The sequence below is a fragment of the Anticarsia gemmatalis genome, chromosome 13, assembly GCF_050436995.1.
Source record: "Anticarsia gemmatalis isolate Benzon Research Colony breed Stoneville strain chromosome 13, ilAntGemm2 primary, whole genome shotgun sequence".
Classification (NCBI taxonomy): Eukaryota; Metazoa; Arthropoda; class Insecta; order Lepidoptera; family Erebidae; genus Anticarsia; species Anticarsia gemmatalis.
The window spans coordinates 6,822,918-6,842,824 of NC_134757.1; the positions used below are offsets into that span (position 1 = coordinate 6,822,918).

Sequence of the window (19,907 nt, forward strand, 5' to 3'; positions counted from 1 at the left end):
TATACCAAAATTATGTTTAATGAAACAACAATTACCGAATTTAAATTCAGTAATAATCTTAAAATTACCACCATAAGTTACAAACATTATACAGTGGCAACTGTTAGAGAGGGACAAAGGCTCTTAAAAGTAAGTCTCACTCGAGTCTGTTTTTTGAACAGACATTAAAACTAAACAAAAGTAAACTCTATTAACGAGCAGTAAAGTATGAATTTATTTGATATATTTTTCTTAGTGATTCTTCCAGTCATTTTTATTATTCCGTGGTTCTAATCGTTGGGCGAGTCCATTTTTGACAGCTTGTCGCTTAGCAACAAAACTAGTAAAGCGGCAGTGTCATCAACTATTAGTATATGCATCTCTTTTATTTACACGGAATGTCATATCTATTGTACGTTTCTTGAGCGAGAAAATAGTCGATAGTTAATCGTTTACTCGCTGTTGGTGGGACAAGTGCCTAAGTACCATCAAAATATTATATTTTGAATGTTGAACAAGTAGGTAAACTAAAAATGACAGTTGGGTGCTCCTGCTCCTGTCATTCAGTTGTTTAGTGTCAATGTCAATAAAGATGTTTCATTGGAGTGGATATACAAGTAAAGGGATCCATGCACTGTTCTATGGGCGAAATACTAAACTCAAATTCTACTTTATCTGTCAGTTAAAAAAATGTAGCGTTAAGAAAATATTGTCAGAGTTAGTTAATAAAGACTGTTCATAAACACGATAGCGAAAATGTGTGGAGTCAGTATAAAGCATACTGATCAAATAAAACAATCCTAACGGCGAATCGCTGCATACACCCCGAATCAACAGTACCGTAAAACGGGGTGAATAGAATTCGCGGGGTGAATAGAAAAAAAATCAGGAAAGTTTTCAAGGCTAATATTTGAGTACTTCTCGTTGAAGAATTTAGTTCAAATTTGAAATGATTACACGTCGATATTACTTCTCTGCGGTGTCATAATTGTTTAAATGTTTAAAATGATATTTATACCCAAAAAAATGCTTCAAAGACAACCGTCCTCGAATGCCTTAATATCGACCTCCAAAACTTTGGATTTAAAGTGGGATTTCTTTTCTAATGAGTTGTTTGAAGTGTTTATCTCTTTAGGTGTATATTAATCTATAAAGATACAATATTGTTAAATGAAAAAACGTTTTTAAACCTAAAAAATATGTTTAAATCACAGAAATAGTCAGTTTTTTGTATAAACGGGGTGAATAGAATCGTTTGAAGGGTGAATAGAACTATAGTATGGGGTAAATGGAAACATAGCAGGGTTCAATAGAAACGCGTAAGGGGTGAATAGAAACGAGTGAGGGGTCAATAGAGATTAATAAATAGGGTTGTCAAAAACTGTAAAAAAAAATTAACATAAACAATGAAAAATTATTAGTTATTAATCTTCTGAAATTCACAATTATCATTGTATCAAAGTTATAACGGCAAACTACTGCATATAGTATGAAAGTTAGTTAGGTTATCCTGTTTTATTTTTTGAGTTAATCTATACTAATCTATACTAATATTATAAAGCTGAAGAGTTTGTTTGTTTGTTTGTTTGTTTGAACGCGCTAATCTCAGGAACTACTGGTCCGATTTGAAAAATTCTTTCAGTGTTAGATAGTCCATTTATCGAGGAAGGTTATAGGCTATATATCATCACGCTGCTACCAATAGGAGCAGAGTACGGGTGAAAAATGTTACAAAACGGGGACAATTTTGACCCATTCTCTCTTATGTGACGCAAGCGAAGTTGCGCGGGTCAGCTTGTGTAATTATCAACGGTTATTTCAATTTTTAAACACACAACCTCCCTTTTCAGCATGTTGGATAAGTCGTCTTTGGCAGCCCTAACAGTTTTTCCATTCACCCCTTTGGTCGTTTCGATTTACCCCTATCGCTGGGTGAATAGAAATTGACCATTTTTTTAAGGAAATATCGTAAAATTATGCATATTTTTCGACAAATATGGTTTTAGCTCTTTCTTCATGGCGCCGGATATGATATAAAATAACCCGACAATAAAAATAACAAGTTATTCGCAACAAATTTTTAGGACAAAGTTGAAAATTGTTTCTATTCACCCCGTTTTACGGTATAAGACAAAGCAAATTGGAAATAGTGACGTAAATAAGCGCCAGAAATCGAATCCTACATAGCCACGGTTATCCTATTGCGTGCGAAGGACCAGGTTGTCTAATAAAGGAGAATGAATGGGCTCCTTTATCCTGACATTAATTATTTTAAATGTTAATGGAACTATACCTGTGTTAATAATACCTATTTATTGAAGTTTTTTTGTTTTTCAGTAGCAGTTGTGAAACAACTATCAATAGTAAAATAAACACATTAATGATAAAACCTTAAACCTGACTAATTAGTTCCAATATCAGTCTTTTGCAGGTGGTTACCGAACGAAACTCTTGTTAATATGACAGTATCTGCAAATTTGCAAAGGTGGTTTTTGATAAGTATTTTTTTATAAACTGTTTCCTACTCTATTTCTTTTTAAATAAAACTAAATTTAAAACACTGAATTTTTTAATATTAAATGTAATTCATTATGTTATCTCACGTATGTACATTTACACACAATATTTACAACCTATTAAAAGCAAACAACATTTTAGACATATGAGATTCATAAACGCACCATCGAATTACGTAAAATAATTTGGCAAGTTGATAGAATATTTTCTATCTTTTAGGTTTAAGAGCAATTACGTATAAAATATCTACTCGAATTAGCGTTGTTTCATGAATTGATATTGTGAGTGCATTATTTCTACTAAGCGACTTTACGAACATAACTTTAAGTTTTTCTTATTATAATAATGAAGTGTGGTCTTGTGTTTATGTGTTTTTCAGAACGATGCAGGCGATTAAAGCTTTGGGAGCCGCAGCTCCTTCTACGCTTTTGTCTGTTGTCAAAAAGGGAGCAATTGTGCCTGCTGTAGATCAGATTCGTCAAACCCATTTACCTGCTCCAAACCCTAATGAAAGACGTCCCTACTCACCTTTTCAAGATGCGACTAATATGGCTGAGATGGCAGTGGCGCGACTTGACGACTTATTGAATTGGGGAAGGAAGGGTTCTATCTGGCCTATGACTTTCGGTCTGGCCTGCTGTGCTGTAGAGATGATGCACATTGCTGCTCCTCGCTACGACATGGACAGGTATTAACAGTGTAAAACATTCTTGTTTTGAACCTATGTATGGCACAAGCTTTGATTTCTCAGCTATATCTTTGACTTGTTTCCATTTTTTAATAAACTGTATTTTTTTGTTATAGGTATGGTGTGGTTTTCCGTGCTTCTCCTCGTCAAGCTGATGTCATGATTGTGGCAGGCACCTTGACTAACAAAATGGCACCTGCATTGAGGAAAGTTTATGACCAGATGCCTGACCCACGATGGGTTATTTCTATGGGCAGCTGTGCTAATGGTGGTGGATACTATCATTACTCTTATTCAGTTGTAAGGTGAGAAATTATATTAATTATTATATAACTATTGTCTTAAACTGACTATTTCATTATCTTATTAAGAAAATCAGGAAAGTAGTTTTTTTTTTAATCAGTAACTTATTTTTTCATAGCATGTAAAATGGCTAAACTGATTCAGTATTATTGATAATCATTGGTCTCCATGCCTTGAACATTGTAGGTACTGCTGTTTTTGTCTAATTACTTCAGAATGAAACTGAGGTTACATTCTATCATTTTAATCTAGTGGAGTGTCACTAGAGAGAGTTAAATGGAGTAACAGTTTGATGGACTTAAATACTTTTAAACACGTTCAGTGCCCAGTGGATTTTAGTGGCACCGAGTTGTTGCATTGTGAAACGCACAGACGCGTCAGGGGCAGCGAATGTGTTAACCAATTACCCTTGATCTTGAAAATGAATTCTTATTCATCAGTATATTGAACTTAATTAGCTATTGTGCTGAATGGATGAATTTAATTTTCAGAGGCTGTGACCGCATTGTACCTGTTGATATTTATGTGCCAGGATGTCCACCAACAGCTGAGGCTTTGCTCTATGGAGTTCTCCAATTACAGAAGAAAGTAAAGAGAATGAAAACCATTCAAGTATGGTACAGGAAGTAAATAATCAATAGTAGACGATTTTATATTAATGTAAATTTATCCCTTTGTTGCAGTAAATAAATGCTGTAGTTGAAGCATCCATTGTTTTTTTCTTTCCGATTGGTTTTACTTATGAACTTGAATAGGTATGTATTTTGGTAAGATGATAGTATACTGGGAAAGAACATGTTTAAAGGAAGGTGATACAAGCAACGCCATAGTCTGGCAAGTGAATTAAATATATTTGTTGCAGTCAAAACTCTTAACCAGTCAAAATTACTATTGACTAGCAAAATCAGTCAAAACTAATTTTGACTGATGAGGTTGGTCAAAAGTATCAATCATACACATCAATCACATCTCACTGGTTGATAATGCTTTTGACTGATACTTCATTGCAGTTAAAAGTACTTTTAACAAAGAGTGTCAGTCAAAACCTGCAATTTGCACTCAAAACTAGTTTAGATTTGGCGAAATAATAAACAAGATCGGATTTAGTAGGGACAAACAGAGGCCAGGGTATAATATACCTACCTTATTATACTATACTTGGTTGGTGAAAATTAAATTAGACAAATATTGACGGTGTTTAGCAAAATTTGCTGGCAGTATCGGATAAGCATGATATTCTGCACCGACATTAAATACCGCATAGAATCGTGGTTAGAAACAAACGAAATCTCACCGAATAGGTATTAGTTTTCGTTGATTATAAGGGGCCTCAGATACATATGCAACGGTGGTGTAACTGGTCGATAGCCTAATTGATTTTTTTTTAAATAACCACCGCCTAATAAAAACCCACTATCTCAAGATTGTTATTTACATTTTTATGATAAGTATAGTCGAAATTCACAAAGATGGTTTACTGAACACACGCAAAGCCAATGAGAGCAACTAATCTCTCGGAAACCGACGTGCCCTACCCATAGAAAATAGGTTTAAAAAAATTATACCTGCGACAGCGCGGAGGCGGCAGTTTAGCAGGAAATCGTCTGCAACATCGCTGGAACGACGACAGAGATCATGCCTGCTTCATTATACGCTTGTATGCTGTCAGCGAGTACTGTATCAGGTAATTCATAGATAGTCGAATGTAACATTAAAGAAGCATGAGAGCATTAAATTTGTTCAATAGTGCAATTTGATTTTAGGTAAATCCAAATTAAGTGTTAGCTTCCCTTATTAGTATGGATCATTGTTATCGAAGATACTTTATATTCGCAAGAATCCGGAGTTATAAAAAAACAGGACCCTCCGTCTTCACACTTGCTTTCTTCTAAAACTGTTGTTACATAGACTTTCAATTACTTACAATAAAACTTAACTAACTTAACTTGTCATCCTGATGAGTCTTGTTTCCATCCGTAGTTTCATATTATGCACCATATACATACGTAAGCATTTTTAGTTTGCTATGAAGTTGTCAGTTGCTAAACCTATACAATTCAAACTTGGCAGAGTGATAGTTTGCAACCCGAGGAAAAAATCCCTTAATTTAATGTAAAATGTTAATGTAGAGGGAAAAAGTCCGCAATGTAAAGATTCCTCTAAATTAACATAGTGTTCGTCATCAGGGGTTCAATTTCATAACGCGTAATCGAGCATTTATAGGTACATCGATATAATCAAAAACTGAATGTAATGACCGTCTAACCCCTTTCGGCAGCTATTTTTTTTATAGGTTAGGTATATGTTCAGATTTCTTATAGATTACAATATCCATTAAGGATTATCAGTCGATTATCCCTAGTGGATATACGTCGGGATTATCGGAAACTCGCATATTATATTGTCGCAATATAAACTGCCTGTTTGTCTATTATGCTAGTCAATTATACCTAAAATTATTTTGTAACATGCAGCACCTATCTATACTTACTATACTTACGCAGACCTGCGGTATAAAATTGCTGCGAGGAAAGAATGGCTCTTACTAAAGCCGTAAAATTTACGATAAAAAAAACCAAATATACAAACAAATTGAACAGAATCCATAATAAACATCACTTTCATGCAACAACTCTTGTAAGCTACTTGATAAATGGGTTATGATAGAAATATTTATTTTGGATTCTTGGAAGGACAGGTCACAAAAAAATCTTATTGGTATAAAAATCAAAAGTTTTAATGGTATTTTCTGAATCGCACCAAGCTTTCATTTACTTTTTAGTATACAGAATGATTTTGAAAACATAATTATACTTCTGAGTCATTCTTGAGATTTCACGAACACAAACCGTTAGATGTGTCTATTAGACAGATTGTAAATTCAATTTTGTCTGACTCAATGCCCTTTTGATATCGATTGAATGGCACATAAGAGTTTGCTAACATTATTTAATTTCATGACATTTTTACTAACCAAATACATTGGCTGATCCATTTGTTCACAAATACAATTTGAAAAGAAGACATGATTTATGATAAATAGGAATTTGATCATTACTGTATTACTGTTACATCTAAATATCTGAGGAAAGACACTACTTTGAAGTCAGACAAAATGTATTTCAAAATACAATAATATCACATATTTTAAATGCATTTAAATGAAATAATTGCTACAACTGAAATTGTGTTCACTAATATGTTTATAAATAAATAAATAAAACTCCACTGGTACAATAGAAAAACCATTGAGATTTTTAACGGAAGTGTAAATTAAACTCCCGATGCAATAATAATTTATGGGATTTTCTTTTGTATGACGTTAAATAAACCAATTCTATATTTTAACACTAATTTACATACTAATATTTACAGTTATTTATAAGTATATATAAATATGTATAATTATATCGATAGCGATTCCAATAATCCTATCATCCTTCACAATAATCAGCAATTTCATGTATAATTAACTAATAATGGTCACAATAACAACTCGATAGATATTTTCATGTAAATAAACAAGCAGTAGTGTACAGGCCGGCACGCGGCGGCGACGAACGCCCGAGTTCTCGTCCAATATTGCACATATCGAGAAAGCGTGCGCGCGAGCACCACCCTCTCCGATTCGCTCCGTCCGCCGAGGCGGAACGTTCCGTAAGCGACGTTACAATAAATAATTCTCTAAACCGATAATGCGAAACGATATACATTAAATTAGTCGTACTCTCACTTGCGACGTCGTTTACGCTACTCTATGTACACAGTGTGCGACCCGGCTAGCTCGCCGCATCGCTATCATCGCGGCTCCTCCTTCTTGAGCAGGTCGAGCGGCGCCAGCGGGGCCAGCGGCGGCGCCAGAGGCGCCAGTGGCGCCAGCGAGCCGTGCGCGCCCAGCGGCGCCAGCGGCGCGTGGCCGCCCAGCCCGCGGTGCAGCATCGGGCTGGACTTGAGCTGCTGGTGGTGCGCGTACGCGCTCAGCATCTTGGCGCGGTCCTCCTCGGCGCGGATGGCCGCCTCCACCAGCGGCGCGAAGCGCATGTGCTGCAGCGGGTCGAAGGCGCGGTACGGGTCCCAGGGCGGCGGCGGCGGGTAGGCGGGCAGCGAGGGCGGCGGGTGGCGCGGCGGCTCCTTGCGCTCGTCCTTGGGCGCGTCGGGCGCGCCGTTGCGCAGCGGCGAGCGCGTGCGCACCCGCTCCAGCTCGCGCTCGCGCTGGTCGCGCTGCTCGCGGGCCTTGCGGCGCTCGCGCTCCTCCCGCTCGCGCCGCTCCCGCTCGTCGCGCTCGCGGCGCGCGCGCTCGCGCTCGTCGTGGTCGCGGCGCGCGTCGGGCGCGGGCGGCGCGGGCGGGCGCACGGCGCGCCAGGCGTCGTGCAGCGCGCCCACGGCGCCCAGCGGCGGCGCGTGGTGCACGCCGTGGAGCGACGACGACAGCGCCAGTTCGCGCCCGTACGCCGACAGGCCGAAGGGGCCCGCGGCGCCGGGGTAGGCCCCGGGCCCGTAGCGGCCGAACGGCGACACCCCTGAAACGCGCACGGCTCGGTGAGAGGCTGCGAGCGCGGGGTCGGGTCCGGCGGAGGGGCGCCGGAGCGTACCTAGGTGCGGGTGGTGCGGCAGGTACGGCGACGGTGGCAGCTCGTAGGGGGAGCGATAGGCCGGCGGAGGCGGCGCGGGCGCAGGGAAGGCCCGAAGCTTGTCTTTGTCCGCGCTGGCTGCCGTCACGGAGCCGCCACCGGTCTTCTCCTTCTGTTGATGGTTGTAGATCTCCCAGGCGATCCTGACGTGCATCGCGTTCCATTTCCCAGTTTTCTGTGTGAAAGATTAAATATAACTTAGAAGATGTACAACAGCGCTCGGCTAGTGTGCGAGCACATTAGATAATCAAAAGATAAAAAGAGAAGCATGCATGAGTAAAGAAGTGCTAAGAAGGAGACCTACCGCAACAGCGGGACGTGGTGGTGGTTTAGAGGCGGAGTCGCTTGCGGCTGACACTACGGGCTGTTAACATTATGCGATGCAGAGTTAATGACTGTAGCAACTCAAATATAAAATAAGCATAAGCTATAATTAGAAAAATTGTAAGTAAAGAAATGAATAAAATTATTGTGATATGAGTAACATGTATAGGATTACATTATGCTAGTTTTAAGTTAGTAGAAATTCTATACTATACTACTAACATTTAAAGTCACAGTCTAAATAACGATGTAATTAGGATTGTTCATAGCAAACATTACTATTTACACCAATTACTAATTAGTAAACATCGATTTACAAAATTAAGGGCAGGTTTTAACGACTTACGGATGAGTGCCGGATAGTCTATCCGTTAGAAATTAACAAATGCTCTATCTATGAAAACAACTGTTAAAATCCTTCGGTTATCGAATCATTACTTATCTGGAGATGGCGAAATCGGTCTTAAATATATGAACCAATCGATAGCGGCACGCATACCTTCGGCGCATAAGCGGTGATCGGCGCGGGAGGCACGTACGGACCCGTCGGATGGAGGAGACTGGAAGAGTACGGGTAGCCGAGGCCGAGACCGGTGCGATATAACGACGACATTTTTCCAACATCCTTGAACTGAAATCATACACGCAAACGATCACATAACGTACGAACGTTTATATATTTTAAAGTCACAAGCGTCACAAACGCTCACGACGCAAACAAGGCCGTAGGTATCGGTAGATGAACGAGTATAGCGGAGATAACTTACGAGAGGCGCGTGGGGCGCGTGGGGCGCGTGCGGCGCGTGTGGCGCGTGGGGCGCGTGGGGCGCGTGCGGCGCGTGGGGCGCGTGCGGCACCAGCAGCTGGTGCGGGTGCGGCGCGTGCGGCACGGGCGGCGCGTGCGGCGCGTGCGGCGCGTGCGCGGGGTGCTGGTGCACGTGCGTGTGCTGGTGCTGGTGCTGGTGGTGGTGCATCTCCGTGCGCACGCCCGACACGGCGCCCGCCGCCGCCAGGAACCGGTTGTCCAGCTCTCGCCGCAGCAGATCCGCGCCGGGGCCTGAAATATAGCGTACCGCGTTTGTAAAAGATAAATTAAAAAAAAATAACTATCCGAATCTCTCCCGGTGTCGTTTGGTTTCGTTTAGGGTCATTCGGCACCGGTGACTCACGTGACGAACGTTAGAAGACTTACTGCTTTGGAACAACGATTCCGCAGAGAACGGGTTGGGGTTAGGCGGCGCGAGAGGAGCCCCGAACAGCGGAGGAGCGGGAGCGAAGCCCGACGTCCTGTCCGCACCCGTCGGCCTGCTAAGAGATAAACGAGGTTTAAAATACAGAGTCGCATCATATTATAGAGTAATTCTATTTACGTGTAACATTGTTATGTTGGTCCCTCACAGTCCGGATGCGTTCATCCGGTTAAATTTTCTTTCTTTTCATATTTTTGTGTCTATCCACCACAAAACACTCTACTATTTGTACTCACGTTACACCCCAGTGCGCAGGCGGTTTGGCACTGGAACTGATGCTAGGGACAGTCGGAACTGGTGCTAGCGAATGAGTAAGATGTGGTTGAGTAGGTGCCGCCGGAGTTGGCGTCGGTGCTGCCAGGGGGGCCGACAGAGCTGCTCCTAGCGGCCCTCCTAAAGGAGCGCCTAGCGGAGTTCCCAGTGGACCGACTAAAGCCGATGAAAGAGGCGCGCTCAGCGAAGACGGCATTGGACCCTGCAGATTATCAGATTTATATAATTACACATGAATGAGAAACATTGATAAATTCAAAGTAGTTAATTGCGGTATATTTTTAAGAACAGGATGTGTAATTAATAAAGATTTTACCGATAGAGGTGTGGGTAATGGAGTTGCGAGCGGGGCAGCCAGCGGCGCTACGAGGGACGACACCGAAGCCGCCACGGACGCAGGCGTGCTACGCGACAAACTGCTGATGTTGCTGCTGAAATCAATGGTAATATGTGTAAGTCTAATTTTATTTTATTTACTTTTGTGTTTTACTTGTAATTTCGGGAATGGTGAGGTCAGTTTCTCGAATAAAGCTTTATTGTATTTATTTGAACAAGGGCATTATGAAAATCATTGAAAGGCATTATGAAAATCATTGAAGGCCCTTTGTTATTCAACAGAACAAGTTGTGCGAATTAATAACGATTATAAATTGAAAGGTGGTGCACCTGAAACTCTCTCGCTCCCGACTGGGGCTGTGACCACGTGGCGAGTACGAGAGCGCCGCGCCCGCCGCGCCAGTGGAACCCGGCGTGTGAGGTCGCACACCTTTTGGTGTTTTCGGTGCTACGAGCGGCGAAGCAGATAGACTTGTTCTCTGTAGCAATACACACATAACACATTATATAATGAGCATAGTTAAAGGAAACGGTTTTTGATAGATTTTTTTGTAACCAGCAAAATTAAAATCTTACCGTGTCAGCAGAGTTTCTTGGTGAAGCAGCAGCAGGAGGAAGATAAGGACTATGTTGCAATGAAGGGGCATATGGTGCGTAAAGGGTAGGATACGACGAGCCTGAATACACGGCCGGCGGCGGGTAGCCGTTGGAGGCCAGGGTGGATGTGACCGAAGGGCTTTCAGTTCGTGATGGCAATTCGCTCGATGACATTGGAATTTGCCTCGAGTCTACGATAGGCGGTGCTAGGGGATGACTGCTGCTACCACTGCTATTTGTTGGCACAGGTGTCACGTTAGTAGGGGGACAACTAGACGTAGGTAACTGTTCAACTTGATTGCTTGGTAGATGTGAAGACACAGGTGGCGCTATAGAAGTCGGTTGTAATGGAACATTAAGACCTGGATGTGATTTAAGGCTCGGGGTGAAAGAAGACATCGTGGTACTTGCGGTTGAAGCTAAAGACAAGGGTGGCCCTATATGATTAGGTATAGATGTCGCTAAGGAACTGGGTGTGTTGACGGGGAGATGACTTGACAGGCTCGTAACGGAATGGCTGTTTACGGGATGACTCATGTGAGTAACAGTTGGTTGACTTGCCGTTGAAGATTGGATATGGCTTATGTGATTAGATATACTGAAAGGTGTTAGATGCGAAGGCCGAGTGGCATATGAAGGTTGAACGGAATGTTTCTGTAAACTCGATTGACTCTGGTAAGGTATTGAATGACCGTGAATACTGGAACTTATACTGGAGTTTACATGACTAGACCCGATCGACGGGGTAGGGTAGGGGCGAGAAGTCGGTGCGGCCGGTGATAGCGACCGTCCCGTGAGAGTTTGACTCGGAAGACAGCTGGGTATTGAAGAAGGCGTCGAATGTGGCGGCACGCTTTGCGGCACGCCATTGACGCGGTTCGAGAACGAGGTAGGAACGGAGGGGTGCGTCGGAGCTGCGACCGACGGATTTCGAACGTCATGACCGGGCATCACGGGATGCGACTGCGTGTGCGGGACGCGGCTCGGTAGACTAGGATGTGGCGCTTGCGCCGCGCTCTGCGCCAGGTGCGGCGGCCGAGGCGTGTGGTGCGCGGGGTGATGCGTGTGGAGATCCAGGGGCGCCGGCGGCTGCTCCGGCTGATCGGTTCGCGTTTCATGGTTCGTGTGCCGGTAATCAGGCAACGCCGCAGCAGCGTGCGATTGGGACTGAGACTGGTAGGCGGTATGCGAAGGAAATAGCGGAGACGGTGCGGGAGGAGCGGGCGGCGCCGGAGTCGGACTGTCCGCCGAGGCTCTCGCTCCCGGCTGCAATTTGCTATTGCTGGCTGGTCTTTCGGGAGTGTCGGGCCCCGCGGCGCCGACCGGCCGCGCCGGGATTTGCGTCGCAGCGTGGCCGTCGAGCGTAGGAATGTGTGCACCGTTAGGCCGGTGCGGCGTGTCGGCGCGGAAGGGCGGCGGGGGTAGGGCGGGCGGCGGCAGCGCGGCGGGCGCGGGCGACGGCGCGGGCTGCGGCAGCGGCGCGGGCGCGGGGCTCGCGCTGCCGCCGACCGGCGCGCGGGACAAGGCCAGCGCGCCACCGCTGCCGCCCCGCGCTACCAGCTCATTCTTAGCGCCCCCGCCTGTAGCCGCCGCTGCACCCGTCACCCGGAACAGAGAGCCTGCGTCTGATGCCTGAAACGTTTGAGAATAAATTCATTAGAAACGAGTTGATTGATTTTACTTAAGATATCAAGTTCTTTCTTGCCGTATTGACAGTTCGTCAATTTATTGTACATATTTGGTAAAATACTTACATCGTCCATTGATGCATCGTGGTATCTCGGAGAAGCATTTCTGCTATTTTCGGGACTCGCCTGTAACAATAAAAAGTAAACTTATAAAATATTTGTGTAAAAGGTTTCAGTGTCGCGCAATATTATTTGGATGTGTATTTAAGCGGCTGTAACAATTTTACTTTAATCCATCAAGATAAATCCTTTTACGAAACCAATTTTCCAACTGATTTATTAATTCATCGGTGTAACAGTGATAACTTTCACAGTCACGCCACATGTGAAAAAGAGCGTGAAGATAAATAGTAGTTGTCAATGGTGTTACATACAACGAAACTTGAATCTTTGCAAGTACGTTGACTGTAAGTAATAGCAGTATATTAGCGAGTGGACTTGCTTATTACATGACGTGTAGAGTTGGCTTCACCACGCGTATATTTACATCTATCATTAAACATAAAATGGTAACTTAGTCAGCGAACCGTTAAGTGTTAATACTAAGCCCGTTGCTGTTAATTCGTAGTAAAAATACCTTGTCCATTCGATGAGTAAAACATTATTATTTCTAAATAATTCGCTTTTTTTAAAATAAATAGACTTTTGTTAAACCTAATACAATAAAAGAAAAGTAAGTAGTAAAGAAAACCTAGTATTATTTTACGTATGTACCTCTAATATATGTCAGTATTGTGGTGTAACCAGCTAACTAAGATAGTTTCTGAACGTAGTTCGTGCAAAGCCCATTGGACCGCCTCGCCTGTCTGTGCAATGTACCGACTTGTGATTAGTATTCAAACTATGTATGCCTATTGTTCGAACCTAACACAATAACCGCCTTCGGGTTTTTTGTATTCATTAGATGAAGATGAAATCACGTCTGACACAGACACATGATAATGAGAATTATAACTAAAACGATTGTCTTTAAAATATTCGTATTGAGTATGTAGAATTGTAGATGTAAACGTGCAATCATTTCAATAACTTCTTTCCATATAAATAATAAATAACCGATAAATGATCCGACAGACAGTTCGCATGGTGGTCGTACGTACAATCGTCAAAAAGAAAAAGAATACGAAGAGAAACCTTTTTTTAATTAAATTGATAACTTACTTTGGTTTAATTTAAATAAATATAAGTTATGTTTTTACCATAATATTTTAGGTGGTCATCTATACTAATATTATAAAGCTGAAGAGTTTGTTTGTTTGTTTGTTTGTTTGTTTGTTTGTTTGAACGCGCTAATCTCAGGAACTACTGGTCCGATTTGAAAAATTCTTTCAGTGTTAGATAGGCCATTTATCGAGGAAGGTTATAGGCTATATATCATCATGCTACAACCAATAGGAGCAGAGTAGCAATAAAAAAATGTTACAAAAACGGGGAAAATTTTGATCCATTCTCTCTTATGTGACGCAAGCGAAGTTGCGCGGGTCAGCTAGTTATTAATAAATCTTCTTACACTTACGCCACTGGGGTAAAGGTGTTAAAATAGATAATTATGTAACATAGGTACTTCTTTAAAAGGTCATAATTACAATCGTTTAACTTTAAGTCGTATGTCCTCTTTATTAGAAAAATAACTTTGTACAAAACGTAATAAATGCTAACAATTTCTAGGACAATAAAAGTTTATTTATTTTACGGCGCGGGTTTCAAGTATTTAAAGGGAATGGAAAGTAATTACTCAGTGATATTTACGAGCTAGCGCCGAGAACGACTCTATAAAACTAGCTGGCTAACCGCGCCTTTTACGATGGACACAATTTAAGTAGCATTGTCTCTTATATCTGTCTTTCTTTAACAATTATATTATTTGCATTTTTAGAAAGATTTTTTACTTATTTGTATTAACTTATTGTGATAATAATTCACATTATAATTTAATCTTTTATTCGCACCAATGTAACGTTATACACGTGATTCTTTGGTATCATATTAATATCACCGTCGCCGGAAGAAATAGTCAATCGATAGTACAGAGGGAACAAATCGTTTTGGGTGCGTTCCGGCAATTGAATGTTTAGCCTTATCCGGTGGGGGTGGGTCGTCGCTCCGCAACAATGGAGTGATAAATCAAGTATGGGCCGCGCGTGCCAGGCGGGCGGCCAGTGTCGTGCCGCCAGTCGGCACCCGGCCCGTCGGCGGCAAAGCGTCCGGCCTTTCCCTACAATAAGGACATTCAAAGGTGCCGCCAGCCTATTAAAACCTTGATAATATTTATATTTTATACCATTTTTCTGTCACATTGTACTTGCGTTTAATTGGAATTTCATGCTTTCATCATCGATTGATACCACTACTTTACTTGTATGTTTGATATTTCACAGTTTAGCTGAAAGATCACAAAAAAAATCTCTATAAACACAAGTTTTTACCTCAAAGCTTATAGCATATTAGAAAACAGGGGCTGTCTATCAACGGCGGCAAGCTTGGCTGCCTGTCAAAACTATGTTACATAAAAGATAATAATAATTCAGCACGATTAGTGCGATGACTGATGTCGTGTCGGCAAGTAATAATAGTTCCGTTGAGCCCACCTCCGAAGAGAAATACACGCGACTTTAAATAAATCAGCCATAAAAATAAACGACCGCATTAGTCAACGTTGTCAAAATAAAACTGAGCATATTTACACAAACTAAAATTTGACGTTATTTTTTTCGTCAGCGAAGTGTGTTTTGAAATTAGGTTTTTTTTTATCAAACTCTATTAGTATAGTCGTTAAAGCAATTAACTCAAGGATGTATAAATAAAATAAGCTAACGTTAAAAACGTACACCCACACAAGCATTTATAAAAAGTTAATAACTTTTAATATGAATGAACTTTACGATTCTGAATTAATTAATTCGTATTGCGAATTCAAAACACCGAAGTATAATCTCGCGATCCCAGCCTCGGGGCCGTTTTGCTTGCCTCCTCCTCACCCACTGTTAGGAACAGGGAGAGCCGGAAAAAATGGCGTGATAGCTTTTCGCCCCTCATTCCAAATTCTAATACTTTCACAAACTTTTAATAGGATGGGACTTAAAATTCAAGGAAAATTTCATCTCTCTGAGCAAAGTTCAGGAATAGCGATCTGTGACCCCCCTCACAAGATTTTTTTAAATAAATTTAATGTTTTTAATAGGAACCTAAAATTATAATAATTTATTGTGGTTTAGGTCCTATGTATGGATTATTTAATTTAAATAGAATCAATTCAGAAAATAGCAATACATTGCGCAATTGGTGAACGATACGATATTAAAATTAAGTCTTACAAATTCACAATCTCAAGGCACGAAATAAGAACATAATTGATTTATTCTTCATTTCCAATAAATTGAGTAACTAATTGGTATTCGCTGTTTTTCTAAAGAAATTAATGTACGATGTGACGAAAATCGAAACATGTGTGGATTGAAAATTACTTTTTTTTTAAATTTTTGTTAAATTTACACATGGAACAACCGTTGGAAAATAATAGCAGTAAATTAACGTAATGTCAAAATTATGTTAGCCTTATGACGTACTTACTTATGTTACAATAAGAGGAAAGTGGTGCGTAGAGTCGCCAAGTATTCAGCGCGCACAATACATTTAGCTAAGAGTTGTTTGCTCATGACCTGAATTTAATGCAGCATACAAATTTTTGTCTCAGTGACATTTAATGCATATTAAATAGATAGGATATTATTTATTACAACGATAGACTTACTATTTGTTAAAAAAATAAAACATGTTATATTTATGTTGTTTATTTTATTTAGATAATGAAAACTAGACTAGATACTGAAAGCTTGTAACGTATTCTAAAAGCACATCATGTTCACGGACATGAATATATTAATTAACATATAAGAAGTATATTACCAACATTCTTAATATTTTATAAGACTAAAACGACTAAAGTATAATAAAGTTGTGTATTATTTGGCGAAAAAAAAGTAGGAACCGGTTTTTTAAGTAAATTGAGTTTAAAAATTATAATCACACAAATATGTCTGGTGAGTAAATTATGAGGTGGTTTAATTTTTTTACGTATTTACATTGTTAGATTATACATGATAATGAATGACTTATTCCCGATGGTCAATTGCAATTGTGTTGTTTATAAATGAAAATGTCATCAAAAATGATTCCAATTTTACACAAATTTTACATTTATTTGCACTGTTCACACATTTTGTAGAGTTACAGTTGCATATAGTCGTGACAACACTTAATGTTTAATTCATTGATGAAGATTTTTGTCGGTGGTTAAAATAGCTAGGCAATGAGTTTTAACATTTAAATGTCATAAACAATAGACCGGAATCGGTTCTAGCATAATGTAGCAACAGTAAAAACAACGCATGTTTGCGTTTCGGCTGTTCGTGACCGAGCGCAATAACGATTCCATTAGTTTTTCAATGCGAATATGTGTAAATTAAATATGAATTCTATAGCAGGTTGTTTCCATTGTTCAAGTTAATCTCACCAAAGTGGGGTGTATGTTAACGATACCGGTCACGTAAGGCATTTTGATATACAGTGCATGTTGTTACTGTTACAATTCAAGATTTATCGTTATTTGATTTATGTCGCTCGAAGTGTGTTTCATCAAGTTAAATGTATAATTGTATATTAATTGGACTATTACAGTTTTTAATCATATTTTCATAACATAAACTGTTATCGATTAAATCAATTACTTCCACAGCATCTCTGTAAATGCTACCTGTTGTTCTGGGACATCCTTGACCAACGATGTCTTCTGCTGACCTTCTTTGTCTGCCTTCACAGCAGCAGATGCTGTTTTTTCATGTTTGTTTCCTGTCACCGAACCGTTTCCCTCTGTCTTGTGTTTACTATTTTTTTTCTTATTTTCCTTTTTGCTACTGCCTTCTGCATTATTTTTAGGCGAATCTTTGATCCTCACTATGGTAACTGTGTTCGACTTGTGGTGAAAAACAAATAAATAGTTTTTATAAAACCGCACACCATTTATCACAAATATTCATTCCGGTATGGTTTATTCCACGATTCCACAAAATATTCAAATGTTATCACAAGCACTTCAATGCCTTTCAACACTGTCTATCAGTTACAGTAAACTTTAAAGATGCACTTGTCATTAGAAACAAAAGTAATAATTTGGCATATCCACAATGCGTAACACTGCAATCCGTGACCACTGAAATCCATAGAACAGTATTCGACACCTGTTTGTATAATCAGTTCAAGTGAACAAAAATAACGATGTATCGCGTAACGTATGCGAGACAAAGAAGGAGATCATCCACAAATAACGTGCAGTCCGGCCAGCGAGCGGGCCGAGAGTGCGGTACGGCCCGCAGCCGGTCGTCGCCCGCTGAACCCGCGCCCCGCGCCTCGCGCACGCGCCGCCGCCCGCCCAACATACCGTCTCGGTGAATATTTCTTGGTACACATGTAAAATGCCGACAGATCCCAATATACCTACGTGGGAGAAAATATGTCAAAAGATACATAACCAATTTAATTTTATCTTCGAACTAAATACTAACTTATAATACGAATGCTAGTCATTTATTATCCAATGTTCTGTTATTTCAGTAGGACAGTACTTATTACAGTACATTTACTTATAGAAACTTTACAGACATAGTTTTTGTTTGCTTAGCAATTAGAATTAAAAGAGAAGCAATTAGAAGATTGATGACCACGACGGCTTAATTGAATAGATTAAGTATAAATAAAACAATTCATAACGATGCCAAGTCATCTTTCAAGAACATTTATCAGACGATACATCGCATAGGTTTGTGTACTGTGAATGCATAGCGTCCGTTCGTAGTAATAACACATTCGCGAAAAGCAGTAAAACAGCCATAAACCGATTTATTTATATTCGTTTTATAACTTATTGCTTTACGACTGCGATTAATGCAGTCGTTGTAGGGTAGCCATATCAACCGAACTGAAAGTTCAGGCATTATTTATATTCCAAGCCCAGTATTATTATGAACTTCAATCAATTTACATCATGCTTGTTAATCGATTAATTTTGTTTTTAACAAATGAGTACAATCAATGATATCACGTAAAATAAATACAATACAAAAAAGTATGTTGTATTTAAAATGGATTTTTATGACTCGTAGATCAAATTCAAAAATTAGACCCTGGTATTAAAATAAGATCATCATGGCCCCTAGCATACATTAATTTGCAATCATTTATTCGACAAAAAGGAACGTATAAAAGACCTCTTAATTTAAAGGAAACAGTAAAGCGGCAGGGATAAGCGAGATAAATCTCGACTTGTCTACGGGAACCGTCTCCGTGGAGTAATCTATAAATAAAAAAAAACATTTGTAAGAGTTTCCCCAACGAGAGGAACAGATTATTATTGCGTGGAATTGTGATATCACGTAAAATATTAAAGTATAATACCGAGGGGAAATTAAAATGATATGAACGGATCTCTTTGTATAAATAGTGGCAAATTTACTTGATTTAGAGAAATACAAATAGCAATCGAGAGAGTGAGAGACACGATGTTTACACAATTCACTATTTGTTTATACGTTTTAGTAATAACATGAAATGTTTAAGATATAACAATATTGAATTTGATTATTAAGAAGACTAGAATTAGTTTAAAATAAAGTTGTTTTATAAGTTACATAATTTGAATTTAGGCCTGGAAAGTATTTAAGCTACCGATTTATAACCGACTGCACTTTCATTTGAAAAAAAAAAGTACGTTCAGCCTGCCTTTGATTTCAGAAGCTTCCCTGCTAAACTGTTATTTAGCTAGAGTAGCCGCACAATTAATACCATGTTTCAATTATATTTAATGATACACCGTTATTATACCCCTGGCATAGCGTTTGCGTTATTGCTCTCTATCTATAAAGTTTAAATAGGAGGCATACTTTACACTGAACGTAGATATACATATTTTTGGCAATATGTTTGACTAATGATGCCTGAAACGTGTAAAAAACTAACGTTAGACAGAGATTGTATAATGTTCTCGGTTCTACTAATGTACTCTCATACTTGCGGTTTATATTGTAGCCTCAAGTATTATCTGATTATCAAATTTTGATTTGTAGAGGGGTTCCATGTTAACTGTTATGTTTTGAACCGCAATTCAACAATTCATACCAATCCGAACAAAACTTAGATTACATTCAATTTCACGTGATAAATTGAAGTGAACCGATTGTTACGAGCCAGAGGGCAAAAGTTTATATTTTGTAAAATTGAAACGTCCCGAACGGCAGTGAGCCGGAAATTCGCTCGCGAGCGACAGCCG

General features: G+C 40.0%; 2 protein-coding genes across 10 annotated transcripts in view; one reads left to right on the plus strand and one right to left on the minus strand.

Moving 5' to 3' along the window:
* The first annotated feature begins 2,630 nt into the window (after positions 1 to 2,630).
* On the plus strand, positions 2,631 to 4,196 carry LOC142977913 (NADH-quinone oxidoreductase subunit B 2-like). Its single transcript, XM_076122041.1, has 4 exons — positions 2,631 to 2,777; positions 2,876 to 3,184; positions 3,301 to 3,489; positions 3,979 to 4,196. Exons 2-4 carry the CDS (start codon positions 2,880 to 2,882, stop codon positions 4,115 to 4,117), a joined length of 633 nt encoding a protein of 210 aa, XP_075978156.1. The 5' UTR covers positions 2,631 to 2,777; positions 2,876 to 2,879; the 3' UTR covers positions 4,118 to 4,196.
* Positions 4,197 to 6,199: 2,003 nt separating this feature from the next.
* tay (tay bridge kinase) overlaps positions 6,200 to 19,907 on the minus strand; it is a 47,116-nt gene continuing 33,408 nt past the window's right edge. For 4 of the 9 annotated variants that reach the window (XM_076122295.1, XM_076122294.1, XM_076122291.1 and 1 more), the window contains 10 exons: positions 12,653 to 12,712; positions 10,878 to 12,530; positions 10,632 to 10,780; positions 10,282 to 10,396; positions 9,929 to 10,167; positions 9,635 to 9,750; positions 9,210 to 9,499; positions 8,942 to 9,073; positions 8,423 to 8,482; positions 6,200 to 8,293 (listed from right to left, as the gene is read on the minus strand). In XM_076122295.1, the coding sequence (XP_075978410.1) occupies positions 7,286 to 8,293; positions 8,423 to 8,482; positions 8,942 to 9,073; positions 9,210 to 9,499; positions 9,635 to 9,750; positions 9,929 to 10,167; positions 10,282 to 10,396; positions 10,632 to 10,780; positions 10,878 to 12,530; positions 12,653 to 12,712 (3,822 nt within the window). In that variant the 3' untranslated portion in view covers positions 6,200 to 7,285. Of the gene's footprint in view, positions 8,294 to 8,422; positions 8,483 to 8,941; positions 9,074 to 9,209; positions 9,500 to 9,634; positions 9,751 to 9,928; positions 10,168 to 10,281; positions 10,397 to 10,631; positions 10,781 to 10,877; positions 12,531 to 12,652; positions 12,713 to 17,339; positions 17,945 to 19,907 lie in introns of those variants that run through there. The other 5 variants (XM_076122293.1, XM_076122296.1, XM_076122289.1 and 2 more) reach the window with 5 other exon arrangements.

Excerpts from the sequence above, each read along its gene's own strand:
- LOC142977913 (XM_076122041.1), top strand. The coding sequence starts at position 2,880 with ATGCAGGCGATTAAAGCTTTGGGAGCCGCAGCTCCTTCTACGCTTTTG. Across the intron at positions 3,185-3,300 it reads CCTCGCTACGACATGGACAG|GTATGGTGTGGTTTTCCGTG; the intron begins GTATTAACAGTG and ends TTTTTGTTATAG. Across the intron at positions 3,490-3,978 it reads TACTCTTATTCAGTTGTAAG|AGGCTGTGACCGCATTGTAC; the intron begins GTGAGAAATTAT and ends TTTAATTTTCAG.